Source organism: Oryza brachyantha, chromosome 5 (genome assembly GCF_000231095.2).
Source record: "Oryza brachyantha chromosome 5, ObraRS2, whole genome shotgun sequence".
Taxonomy (NCBI): domain Eukaryota; kingdom Viridiplantae; phylum Streptophyta; class Magnoliopsida; order Poales; family Poaceae; genus Oryza; species Oryza brachyantha.
This window is the reverse complement of record NC_023167.2, coordinates 15,864,079-15,877,269: the sequence shown is the minus strand read 5'-3', so window position 1 is coordinate 15,877,269 and position 13,191 is coordinate 15,864,079. Positions and strand designations below refer to the sequence as shown.

Genomic DNA, 13,191 nt, shown 5'->3' with positions numbered 1-13,191 from the left:
TCAAACAAATCTAGCCATTACCACATGGCATCAGAGAACATTACCGCACCCGCAGTCATAAACAAGGTAAAACATATAGAGTGCAAATTTGGCATTAGATACCATATCAGGAATGAATCCTTCAGGTGCTTCCCAATCCCCAGTGCCCATGAACTACAAGAGCATCACATAACCACTAGACCAGACTAGTTGCTCAAAAAAGCATCCCTGAACAGTAACTATCACTAAGCGCAAGATAGTCGTCGCTACGATAGTTTATTTGCACGCTCAGGCAGCATATATTCTGTGAAAGCTACGGAAAGCTTCTGTGCTGCGCAAGGAATATTGAGATTAGGATGCCGGCAAGGCGCATCAGAAAAAAGACGAGAACTACGCATCTAAGAGAATTGATGAGAAAGAAAATGTATTGTGCAGGGGTGCACGGCAACTTGAAGATGACCATAGATGCCAAGGACAGCAAGAAAGAATTGATGCTGAGGAGATTGCTTGAGCTCAAGAATCTCTTCGTTCACCAAGCTCATGGTGCCTGGACAAAGAACCTATATTTGCGAGATAAGTAACTCGTGCAACTGGGACGGCTGGTTCCAATCAGATTTGTACTTTACTTTGTGTGGCACCACCAATGACCAATATACAAAGGATGATCAAGAAGATTGGAAAGGAACTCTTCTAAGCAAAAAAGGGTGAGAAACTTGAAAGGTTTTAGTGTTATTGACAATGGAAAGATTCTAACACTAAAACTGTTTACTTATTTACCACAAAAAATAAAAAGGGCAAAGCATTCATCTTCCAGGACAAAATAAAAATAAAAAGAAAAGAAAAAGAAACTTAAGCCCTTCTTTCCATTTATTTACCTGATAATAGTAACAACTATGATGTACTGACTATGCCTTGTTAGCTCATGCAAACAACTCACTGCAATCCTAACATTGAACAGGCAAGTCATGCTTGCAGATGCAGAGGCAACTCAATAGACGAAGTTGAAAGATGATAGATCAGAAAGCTTCAGATCATATGCAACTTACAATTCTAGAACTGCTACAAGGACCAGTCTTTTCAACTGCCTGCGCTCCCAACCTCCCACAAGTGGTGCCACTTTGGAAAAGATGAAGAGCATGGGATGATGCTTTGGATTCTCTATTGATAACTTCTTTATGTTTTGAAAGCAAGACAGCCCACCCTCCAGTACAAACAGCAACACATGCAATATCTTAGGTAGATACGCTAGGAAAAATATACTTTGGTAAGTACAAATTGAAATATAACCTGACGTATCACGCTCCGTAGTCGTCAGCACTAACACAGGAGTAGATACAGCAGCTTTATGAATGGTAAAATGAGTGCCATAACGATCATAAAGAGAAAATAATCTCAAATTATTCATCTCCCCTAAAACGTCATGAGGTTTTTACTTCCAAAAAAGGAACATAGCACTGTAGCATGTAATGGTAACTAATAACAGTGGCCAGTAATCAAAGATCTTAACAGGAGTTGAGTGCAACATCATCTGTGATAGTGAAACAAAAAGCGAGATATATTCCTGATAGTTCATTTCATTGATTAAAGAACAACATTAAATCGTGACAGGTGAAAGTTCTTACTAGTGGTCCCAGATGTCGACATATCCCATTGGCACACTTCTAATGAGGCACCTCTTCAATCAACTCGCAGTAAAGAGAAATGGTACAAACACCATAGACAAATTGCATATGGGAAAAACTTACTTGTTCCATCAAAGCATCAGACAGTAAATTAATAGGAAGGCAAAATGACAGCGTGCAAAGTACTCTGATAAATTTGGCTACAGAAGCACAACAAAACTAAAGATCAGTGTATCTACAGTGCAGGTATTGTTAAGAGCCAGGCAAGAATAGATATAATTGGTATCGACATTGCTGTTTTAGAAACAAAAGGAAGGGGAGAAAGGAGGGGCTAGACCGCATACATTTCCAAACAACTCACATCTAGCTTTTCATGCCGAACTTAGATAAGAAGCACGATGGAACAAACAATCTGCCTCTACCGGCAAAAGTACTGACATGATGATAGTTGTGTAACATATACAGAAACATAGTACCTAAGTACTGTTTGTTTGACTGGTGATGATTACAATCAAAGAGATCTGGTTCAAAAGGAGCTTATCTCACATAAAAAGCATAAGCCTCTTGGTCCACAGTTTTCTGGACTGAAATGTGAATATGTACCAATCTTAGGAAAGGACACTGATGGAACTTATGCTTGTTCATATTCCATATGCTTTAAAGCAGTAAAGGACAGAATAAAATTGACAGAATTTATGTTTCTGTATGTAGGATGTCCTTACCCACAAAGAATCTACAATTGTAACAATGTGTCATTTTTTTTTCATTTAAACAGAGTGCACACATATGATGCACCACCCAACTATAAATAATTAAACATTAATCATGAAAACAAAACAAAATGCAACAGTTTCAAAATAAAACTAAATAACAATCCATCAACCATGATAATAGAGAAGTACTCAAAAGATTTCATCTGGTGATTCATGATGCATGGTTTAAAAATGCATCTTTCACACTCCACATAGATCAGATAGCAGAATAGGCAGAAAGCAATATTCAAAACAATAATTTACTCCATTGTGGGTCCTTATCACTATTATTCACACTTTCAGTGCTTTGTTCATGAGAACAGGAAGATGAAGAGAAAAGGTTAATGCATTTTTTGTAGTTGCAAGGCTGATGTTATCTAAGTAATCACAGACTCACGGTCCAAAAATAAGGACCGACTCTTTGGGGGTTTGGTTTCAGAACTATAAGGACTGCACCTTATGTTAGTTGGCATAAAAATTGTTCGATCGGTGTTTCCAAGATGCTAGATTCCATGTTGCCCCATATAAGGAACCCCTCACAACACACTGCTTATCAACCTGAGAAGACCAAAAGAGTATCAACAAACCTAGACTTGGAAGGAAGAAGAGCGCTGGCTTTGGGATAGGCAAAAGAGAAGCACCCATAACAGTTTCGACGTGTGATAGCAAAGAGAAGGGTCTGGATAACACAAGTAAGAAAGGATAGTGCAAATGCTCTTCTCTTTACTTTTGCACTCGTCTAAAAATGTGTATTTATTCTACAGCAGATGTATCACCAGCATCAAGGTCGGAGTGACCTCTTCACTACTAGGACATCTTTCCCAATGGAGCGGCATTTGTTTCTGCATGGGGGCAATACACAAGGAGACTCTGGACTGGTTCTCTCAACTGACGCTAAACCTAGGTTGAAATGGACACCCGAGTTGCATCAGCGGTTTGTAGATGCAGTCAATCAATTAGGTGGAGCAGAGAGTAAGTATAAATTTCTTATCTTCTCCATGCACTGAAATAGCTGAGTTCTTACAGTCATTTTAATCAATCAGAAGCTACTCCAAAAACAGTCATGAGGCTCATGGGCATTCCAGGACTCACCTTATACCATCTGAAAAGCCATCTCCAGGTAACCGACAACAAGGAAGTCTCCTGTTAAAAATGGTACTAAAAAATTTCAGCACAATTCATAATTTATTGTATGTTTCAGAAATACAGGCTCAGTAAGAATCTCCAAGGTCAAACTAATGTTGGGACAACAAAGAACGGTAAAACCAAGTTTAATTTCCATTGTTACCACTGCAATAATCATATAGCAACTCATGGATGATGATGATTTGCAGCCCTTGGAGGATGTACAGATGTAGCTGATAGGATTCCTGGAACAAGTGCATTAGCAATGGCCAGTGCAAATGCCATTCCACAGGCAGAGAAGTAAGAAAATTTCCCATGTACTTTATAATTGTATAACCCATTTGAATAGTGAAGTAATAGTCCCTTTTACCGATGCAAGAACTATTCAAATTGGTGAAGCGCTACAGATGCAAATTGAGGTGCAGAGGCAGCTAAACGAACAACTTGAGGTGAGGTACTGACCCAGTTCGCATAATAAGATCTTAACCCAGGAAATAATTAGGCACATGGAGTAGATGGACATGAGACAAAAAATTCAAGCATCCAGTTAGCACACCCACATGACAACTGAGTGCATAAGAAAACCACTATGAATGCAGTACCATCTTCTTTTACATCCCTGACCACAGTAATTCCCACCAGGAATGATCATAAGATAAATTTCTACCTCTAGTAAAAATTAAACAATGTTCAGAATGTGTGTGGCCAAATCATGTTCAGAATGCGTGTGGCCAAATCTTTTAGAATTCAGTTACCGGGTATCTTTATGAATAAGATTAGGTAAATTTACCTCAATAAATCATTCAGCAACACTGTTTTACCTATATTTTCAAATTATTGTACAATAGAAAGTGGTGCTCCAAGTTGTACTACCAAGTCAATGAGTGTCCAAATTAACACAATATGTGAATAGACAAGTAGATAAAACTTAGATACTTTCCTCCAGTTTGGCAGAAAACTATTTAAAACAAAGCTAAGACTAGTATAATGCATATAGTATCAATGATATGAATTGGCTCAATGGTTCTAACCTGAAGTTAAATGTTATCAGGTACAACGGCATCTACAGCTACGGATAGAAGCCCAAGGGAAGTATCTACAGGCAGTTCTTGAGCAAGCTCAAGAGACCCTTGGGAAGCAGAACTTGGGCCCTGCAAGCTTGGAAGATGCAAAAGTAAAAATATCAGAACTGGTCTCACAAGTCTCAAATGAATGTCTCAGCAACGCAGTTACAGAAATAAGAGAAAGTTCAGGCATACACGGACTAGAGCCAAGGCAAATCCAGTTTGTTGAAAGTTCAGCCAATAATTGTTTGTCTGCAGCTGAAGGGTTCATCAAGGAACATAGGCTACAAAGCCATGGGGTACTCAAAGCATATGATGACAGCACTTTATTTTGCCAAAAACGCTCACAAGATCAAGACTCTCAATATTCCCTTAATAGAAGCTTAAGCGAGCGTAGAACGGGTCAATTGTACGGTGGTACAGAGTATCATAAAGCAGAGGGAAATGAAAGTGATACAGAGGTTCTACATGAGTATATCGCAACTCAAAAGAATGGTGGAGGCAGCACAACCAGTTCGACATCTGGAAGCAAAGAAGTAAATGTAGAGAAGCTATATCTTGATGAACCAAGCTGCAAAAGACAAGCAGTTGAGTACCGAAGAGAAAGCAAACTACTAGATTTTGAACAACAAAGTTCTGGGAAGAAACTTGATCTAAATACTCACAACATAGATGATAATGATCAAGGTTATAGACATTTTGACTTGAATGGCTTCAGCTGGAGTTGACTAGCTGACAATATGTAATATGATCAAAGAGAAGAAATGAACTTACAAATAAATTCTTCTAACATAAAAACTGTTTTCATTCTGTAAATACATTATGTAGGTCAGGAAAAATGGTGATCCATATAGTTGTATGAAATGGTGATCCATATAGTTGTATGATAGGCTATCCACCTAAATAATTCAATGATGTATGAACAAACTATTGCAAATGTAACAGGATAACTATAGGAAGAGAGCAAATTAATTATGGTCCCCTCCATATGAATAGAATTAAAAACATGGACACATTAGCAAACAGAAATGTAACAAGACAAGCATAGTTTGCACAGAAAAGTAACATTAACAAACTAAGAAATGCACATCCACACAAAGAATACCATCTAACCTGAAGCTAAGTAGTCAGGGGGAAAAACACCAGAACCTTGCCGTCTGAATAACAACATTTCACCAATTTAACAACATAAAGGCAGAAGTTTTTTGTGCCACCGTGGAACTGACATTTCAGTTTTAGAGCTCAGCGTTGCTTGAAACAAAAAAAAAAAAAAGGAAAGAAAAGAAAAGGAAAAGGGGGGGAAGAGATCATATATTAAACTGTTGCAAAAACTGATAGTAAACATTGGGATTGCTTCTTCCAGAGAACCATCCATGTTACTCAATGCTCCATAGCACAGAGCAGAAAGCGCAACCAGAGTATAAATTGAAAGATCTGGTCATCCACATGACATAGAGTTATCGGATAGGAGTCTATCAACTGCGCTTATTTATATGGGAAAATTATAAGCATGCCATTATAATTTTGCAAAATTAGAGAAATGTCATCTTAACCTACATGTCATTGACTCATGTGGACCCCATAATAACTCATGTGGACCCCATGTGTCATTGAGATACCAATGGCATATCTTCAACTTTGCAAAATTATAATGGAACGTTTACAAAATATATAAGCAGGAGGAAATGAGCACTTTGCATAATCCAATTAAAGTAACAACTGCCAACGAAGGATCAGGCGCTATGTATATGATTCAGCGGACCCAACATGAGTTCATAGACATGTATCTACCCCTTTTATTTCTCTCCTTATATCAAATTATACTAGCTACAAGAGCAGAGCACTGTAATATCACTACGTATGTGACAAGCAAAGTTCATAGCCGCCTATGGGCTATGGCCCATGGGGGTAAGAGCAGTTCGGGGGGTGGGTGTGTCTGCCTACTTCTTGATCCGGCGCACCTTCTTAGCGCCCCAGACCTCCATCCTCCCCTTGGGGCACCCGCACGGCGAGCGGAAGATGAGCACGGTGCGGCCGTTGGGCGGCGCCATCTTCCTGAGCTCCGCCTCGAGCTCGCGGTGCGCGTCGCCGAGCTGGACGGGGCGCGCCCCGGCGGCCTCCAGCAGCGCGGCGCGGCCCCCGGGGATCGGCAGCAGCTGCTCCTGGCCGCGCACGCACTCCTCCGTCTCGAGCTGGATGTCGAACTCCACCGCCTTGCGCAGGCCCCGGCACCGCGGCTTCCCGCAGCGGCGGGCCCGGTGGCCCGCGCAGTCCCACGCCACCACCCCGGCCACGGCCGCGATCGCCGCCCCGGCCCCGGCCGCGAACGGCGCGTAGCACGCCGCCGCGGGGCCGGACACCAGCTCCCCGACCTCCGCCGCCGCCATCCTCACGTAGGGCGTCACGAGGAACGCCAGCGCGGAGACGACGGCCAGCAGCGCCACCGCGTCGACCGCCGCCATCGGGGCGTGGTCGCAGAGGGAGGCGAACAGCCGCCGCCTCCCCCGCCGCGGCCCCGACCCGCGGCGGGGCCGGCCCGCCGCGCACGCGACGGCGTCTGAGGAGGAGGGGGCCGGGGCGCGGCGGCGGTGCTCGAAGGCGCGGAGGAACTCGATGAGGCTGCGGCAATCCGCCATGGCGAGGGAGGGGGAGGCGAGGGCGGGTGGTGGTGGTGGTATCGGAATGGGAATGGGAATGGGAATGGGAATGGGAATCGATGGGGATCTCTGGGTGGTGGGTCGGTGGGTGGTGCGGCGCGGTGTCCGTCACCGCCGTGCCGTGGGGAGGGCGGTGCGGGTCGCGTGGGTTTCAGCTTTGGGGGAGGGGTGGTGGGTGGGTGGGGGTGGCTGCCTCGTCTCGGTCTCGGCGCTTCGTGACGTGTGGTCGGGGAAGACGGGAGGATGCTTCCGTATTTTTTCTTCTTTGGATTATCTCTTAATTTCTTTAAAATATACTAACTATTTATATAATTTAAATTTATGTCACAATTATATGCACTTATTCACTGATTCATATTGTTCAATGATATAAATTATTTTAAAATCAATCCGATCAGTTGAAAGGGAATTTAATCAATTCAAAATTTAAATATTGATTATAAAATGACTAAATGAGAATATTTTGACTTCTTAGCTTATGCTAGATAACTAAAATATATTTATATTTGGAAAGGATGTAGTGGTTTATTTGCAATTTTCTGTTTTATCTTTTTTTCTCCTTTGGGGGTGCAAGCATTAAGCTTAGGCCTTGTTCAGTTTATAATTTTTTTTCAAAAACATCATATCAGATATACGAATATATATATTTAAAGTATTAAATATAGTCTAATTATAAAATAAATTACAGATTTCGCCAAGAAACTACCAGACAAATCTTTTAAGCCTAATTAATTTGTTATAGCACATGTATGTTACTGTAGCATTTATGTCTAATCACATACTAATTAGGCTCAAAAGATTCGTCTCACGATTCCCCCATAACTGTTAATGTTTATGTATATTTAATGTTCTATTTAGTTGTTAGTTGTTCAGAAATTCAAGATATTTTTGAGAAAACTTTTTGGGAACTAAACATGGCCTTATAGAGAAGTCAAGCTTCGTGGATGCAATTGTCACGACAATGTCATATGCTCTATTGATCTCATGCATTACTGATGTCCTCTTATATTTGCATTGTTCAGTTAGTTTCTTTTTCCTTTCAAAAAGAATGGTTCTTTTTATCTAAGATCTTCGGTTATAGATAATGTACAAAGGATCTCTTACCTCTAAATATGATATTTCTTTTTAAACAAATACACTCAAAGTGTAAACTGGAAGGCACCTATAAAGCACACTCACCCCTACAAACACACGCATGCACGCAAACTGACAAACCATGTCCCTATGAGCATGTTTGAATATTGGTTTGGTCACATACATAACAAAGTCACCGTAGACGTGTCGACAGGTATATCACTTACCACCGAAAAATAATTAGTCGTATGTTTAGATTGATGCTAATTTTTGCGCTAGTAAAATATTGGCAGTGCCATCACTTTGATAACATTTTGCACTATCAAATTGGATAGTGTGAAATTTGTTCTGGTATGGACAAAAATTGGTGGCTACCTAAACATACCTGTGCTACTATTGATGTTGCCAAAATTTTGGGTCATAAAAGTTTGGTGTCAATCCAAAGAAACCTACGTTTTATGATTATTAATAAATGTATATATTGAGTTTTTAAAAAGAGTGCACAATGGATTATTCTTTCTCCGTCTTGCACCTAAATTCCTATTAAATTGCATGTTCTTTTACTTTTGTTGATGTGAGTCATACTTAATTAGATTGCACATTGTGACAATCCGAAAAAATGTGTCGAGTCAAGCATACAATTCAATGAAATACGTCCATATATGTGTGACGCACTACCTTTCAAAAGATATAGGTTAGATGTCTTTATAACCTTACTAAAAGATATTTAATTTGTGGTTATAGAATCCAGTATTGATAGTTGTGGGAGGCTTCGTATCCAGTTTTGCGGTTGGAGGATGACAACCTGATTCAGCCAACCGTGAGAGAGTGAAACTAGACTTTTTGCAATAGAACGCAGCTTCACTTACACAGTATCTTTCGATGGTCCAAAACATATGAGATGACCTTTAGCTGATTAGAAGCCACACAGACAATCCATCGATGATCATTAGCCTCTTCTCATCCTAAGCTCAAGCTTATGTGAAAAAAAAACCTAGAAATTAAGTACTCCTTCCGTCACTAAATGTTTAACGTCGTTGATTTTTTACGTACGTTTGACTATTCATCTTATTAAAAAAATATCAAATATGTAAAGCTATATATATACATAAAAGTATTTAACAATAAATAAAATGATATAAAAATAATTAAATATTATGTAATTTTTTTAGAGACGAATAGTCAAACGTATATAAAAAAGTTAACGGCGTCAAATATTTAAGAATGGGGGAGTAACTTTTTATATCCAGCCGCCAAAAAGAACCACTTCTAAATATACTGCTCCCGGTGTCCATAAATATAAGAGATTTGATCTCTCTTTACCTACAAATGTAAATATAAAACATTTTATACGACTATTTATTTATCAATGGCTTCTTATTCCAATGTTTGTCTAATTAACTCCAATCATATCATTTCAGCTCCAACTATTCATCGTTTAATAAGAGTCACCAAAGCATTTTACATTCTTACCTTAATCTTGCTAAAAAATACCATTTTCTTTATATATTTATGGACCAAGAGATTAGTAGGAAATGATAATATAAAAGATGATACGTCACATCCACAGAGATCCAAAAGGCTTGAATAGTGGTTAACAGTTATTACTTCATGCATTGATGGTACACACCCTACCCATGCCCTGCCCGTACAGTAGTCAACCATTTAGGCTGCCCGTACAGTAGTCAACTATTTAGGGGCTGTTTAGTTTCTAAAAATTTTCACCAAAAACATCACATCAAATATCTGGACACTTAAATAGAGTATTAAACATATATAAAACGGAAAACTAATTGCGTAGTTATGTGGTAAACCACGAGACGAATCTTTTAAGCCTAATTAGTACGTGATTAGCCACAAGTGCTACAGTAACCCATATGCGCTAATGACGGATTAATTAGGCTCAAAAGATTCGTCGCGCGGTTTATAGGCCAGCCGTGAAATTCGTTTAAATTTGTTTTTTCATTCGTATCCGAAAACCACATCTAACATCCGATCCCACGTCCAATATGACATACAAATGTTTTCATTTCACCAACTAAAAATCTCTCCCCTTAGTTTCTAGTTTCTGCTAAGCATAAGCATAATAAATGATCGAGAGATACCGCTGCAGACCTTATATTCCCAGCCCTAAAATAAACAAACTTATATATAAATATATTGTACTGGTTCGATCATTGTAAAACAGAAGAAGTACTGTACTTTTCTATTTTTTATATAACGTCGTTAACTTATTAGATTCAAGTAAGATCATTTGTCTTATTTTAAATAAATATAATTATTAATTATATTGTTATAATACGGTTTATTATTATGATTTATAATTTTAAATATTTAAATTAAAATTTTAAATAAGAAAAACGATTAAATATAGATTTAAAAATAAATAGAGGGAGTGCTTGGACTTTTAACTTTCTACTAAAGAGTTTACCCTCTCTCGCACCTTCGAGATAGCGACTAAAAGTTAAATTTCTCGTATAACACTTGCACACTTTACGGTTTGTGGGCCTTGGCCCAACCCAACAACAGGAAGAAGAAGAAGAAGCGCTACCGGGCCGAGCATACACAGGTTTGGGCCCACAAAACTCTACAGGATGAACACCGACAGCGAGCGAGCGAGCAACCCAATCGCCGTCGCCGTTGTCGCGCTGAGAAGTCAAGAGACGGTGTGAGGTTTCAACCGAGGAGAGCGAGCTCCACGAACCACGACGCCTTTACCCGCCACGTCGCCCGCCGCCGACGATCCATCCACCGGCGTCGCGTCGACCTGGAATCCGGTCCGCCACGCCAGATCGATCCATCACGGAGGTGTATGTCCTCGTCTTATCGCTAGTACCCTTTAAATTTTCAATTTTAAGATTTTTTTCACTAAAATCTATTTTTCAACATTAACTTTTAAATTGCTATATATATATAATTTTTATTTATAAATTATTTTTTGGCAAATATACTACAGTATTTATTTTTTCTTAAAACACCGAACAATCCTCTCATGAATTACTGGCTAAGGACGCATAAAGCACTAGACTGATCTGACCATGTGCATGGTGCAAGCAACGGCACGATCGAATCTTCGCACCGTCCTCCGTGGCGCACGTGGCCATTAATTCTCACGATTAAACAACTCACTAACGGCCGCGTGTAAACTTTTATTCGTAGTAGTAGTATAATAGGAGTATCTGTGGATAACAAGCTAGATAACGTTGCATATATTATCCACGGCTCTATGAACATTTTTGCATATATCCACTCCAGGAGTCAGAGGATTATTAACTGAAAAATTAAAGGGAGAAAACGGAAAAATCGTGCAGAAATTGAGATTGGTATGCGTGCTTGCTAGCAAGCCTAGCCAGTGGTATAGGTAAATAGGAGGAGGAAGACGTCGTTTCTACGGCCTCGTCTTGTTTTCTACCGCTACGAACAAAACGTCTAACGATTAAAAATAATTTATAGTTAAAAAATTTGTATATATGTTTGTAGTATCTTTAAAAAACAGTTACGAAAAAATAAACTTAATAAACATTCTAAAGTTAATTTTAGTTTTAAATTTTGATTTATAAACATTTGTGAAAAAATGGCTTTCTGCTCGTGATGGTGAAGTCGCAGCCGGCAGCGCCCGGCAATGCGTGAAAGTCAGGCGCCCACGGACAAGCACGAGGGGGTGATGAAAAAAAAAAAAGCCAAACGACATATTTTTTAACGAAAAATAATTTATAAATAATTTTTATATACGTATTATTAGTGATCAAAATAAATATTAGCAAAATAAATCTAATTAACTCTAAATTAAAATTTTAAAATTTAAATTTTAGCTTATAAGCATAAACAAATAGATTAAATCGCGAACACGCGAAACAGCGCCGGTTTTGTACTCACGCGTGCACGAGCGGGCCGGTGAGCGACGATCCGTGACACACGTTGCACTGTACCTAGCGTGACACAATAATGATATTGTTTGCAATAGTGGATACCAGTAGGACCAGTAGTTTTACGGGTTTTAGTCATATTCAATAAACATATAAAAAAAAAAAGGTAACATACATCGACATCTTATTTTTTTCGCTTCTATTTATGCTTATAAAATTTCAACCTTAAATTTAATTTTTTTCACTATAATTTATTTTCTAGCATTTTCTAGCAATGACTTTTATATCATAATATATATATATAAGTTTTATTTATAAATTATTTTCCGTCCACAACCAAGTCAATCGTCCCTAAACTTATGGTACGAGAGGGCAATTAAGGCCTTGTTTAGTTTCTAAATTTTTTTTTCTAAAAACATCGCATCGAATTTTTGGACACCTAAATAAAGCATTAAAATAGATGAACCAAAAAACTAATTGCACAGTTATGGAAGAAATCTTGAGACGAATTTTTTTAGCCTAATTAGCCCATAATTAGCCATAAGTGCTACAATAACCAATATGTGCTAATGATGGATTAATTAGGCTCAAAAAATTCGTCTCGCGGTTTCTAGGTTAGCCGTAAAATTTGTTTTTATTCATATCCAAAAACCCCTTCCGATATCCGATTAAACATTTGACGTGACATTTCTTCTAAAAATTTTCTCAATCTAAATACACCTAGGTTTGATAAGAATGAAACTCGACCCACTTGCCGCGTCACTTTCGACGCAGCCATCGCTGTCAGCTAGTGTACATCGGGGGGGGGGGGGGGCAAAACTGCGTAATGCGTGCCCCGTAAGCGGTTCGTGCTACTACCGCTAGCAATTGTTTAGTTAGAGAAAAAAATTTACGGTGTCATAGATATTTGACATTAGAATGGATTTTTGATACTAATGAAAAAACAAATTTTATGGCTCGACTAGACACTACGAGACGAATCTTTTGAGTCTAATTAATCTGCTATTAGCGCATGTGGGTTACTGTAGCACTTATGGTTAATCATAGACTAA

At 39.1% G+C, this 13,191-nt stretch overlaps 2 protein-coding genes across 3 annotated transcripts; one reads left to right on the top strand and one right to left on the bottom strand.

Annotated features, from left to right (window-relative positions):
* Positions 1–2,927: 2,927 nt before the first annotated feature.
* Positions 2,928–5,559, top strand: LOC102706285 (myb-related protein 2-like). 2 transcript variants are annotated; one of them, XM_006654500.3, is made up of 7 exons: positions 2,928–3,045; positions 3,118–3,325; positions 3,397–3,473; positions 3,555–3,612; positions 3,688–3,778; positions 3,858–3,927; positions 4,530–5,559. In XM_006654500.3, exons 2-7 carry the CDS (start codon positions 3,121–3,123, stop codon positions 5,268–5,270), a joined length of 1,242 nt encoding a protein of 413 aa, XP_006654563.1. In that variant the 5' UTR covers positions 2,928–3,045; positions 3,118–3,120; the 3' UTR covers positions 5,271–5,559. The 2 variants fall into 2 exon arrangements, with proteins under 2 accessions (XP_006654563.1, XP_006654564.1); XM_006654501.3 differs by having other exon boundaries at positions 3,121–3,325; positions 4,530–5,558.
* Positions 5,560–5,988: 429 nt separating this feature from the next.
* On the bottom strand, positions 5,989–7,222 carry LOC121054400 (uncharacterized protein At5g19025-like). Its single transcript, XM_040523848.1, has one exon. The coding sequence runs from the start codon at positions 7,176–7,178 to the stop codon at positions 6,483–6,485; it is 696 nt and encodes a 231-aa protein (XP_040379782.1). The 5' UTR covers positions 7,179–7,222; the 3' UTR covers positions 5,989–6,482.
* Positions 7,223–13,191: the final 5,969 nt, after the last annotated feature.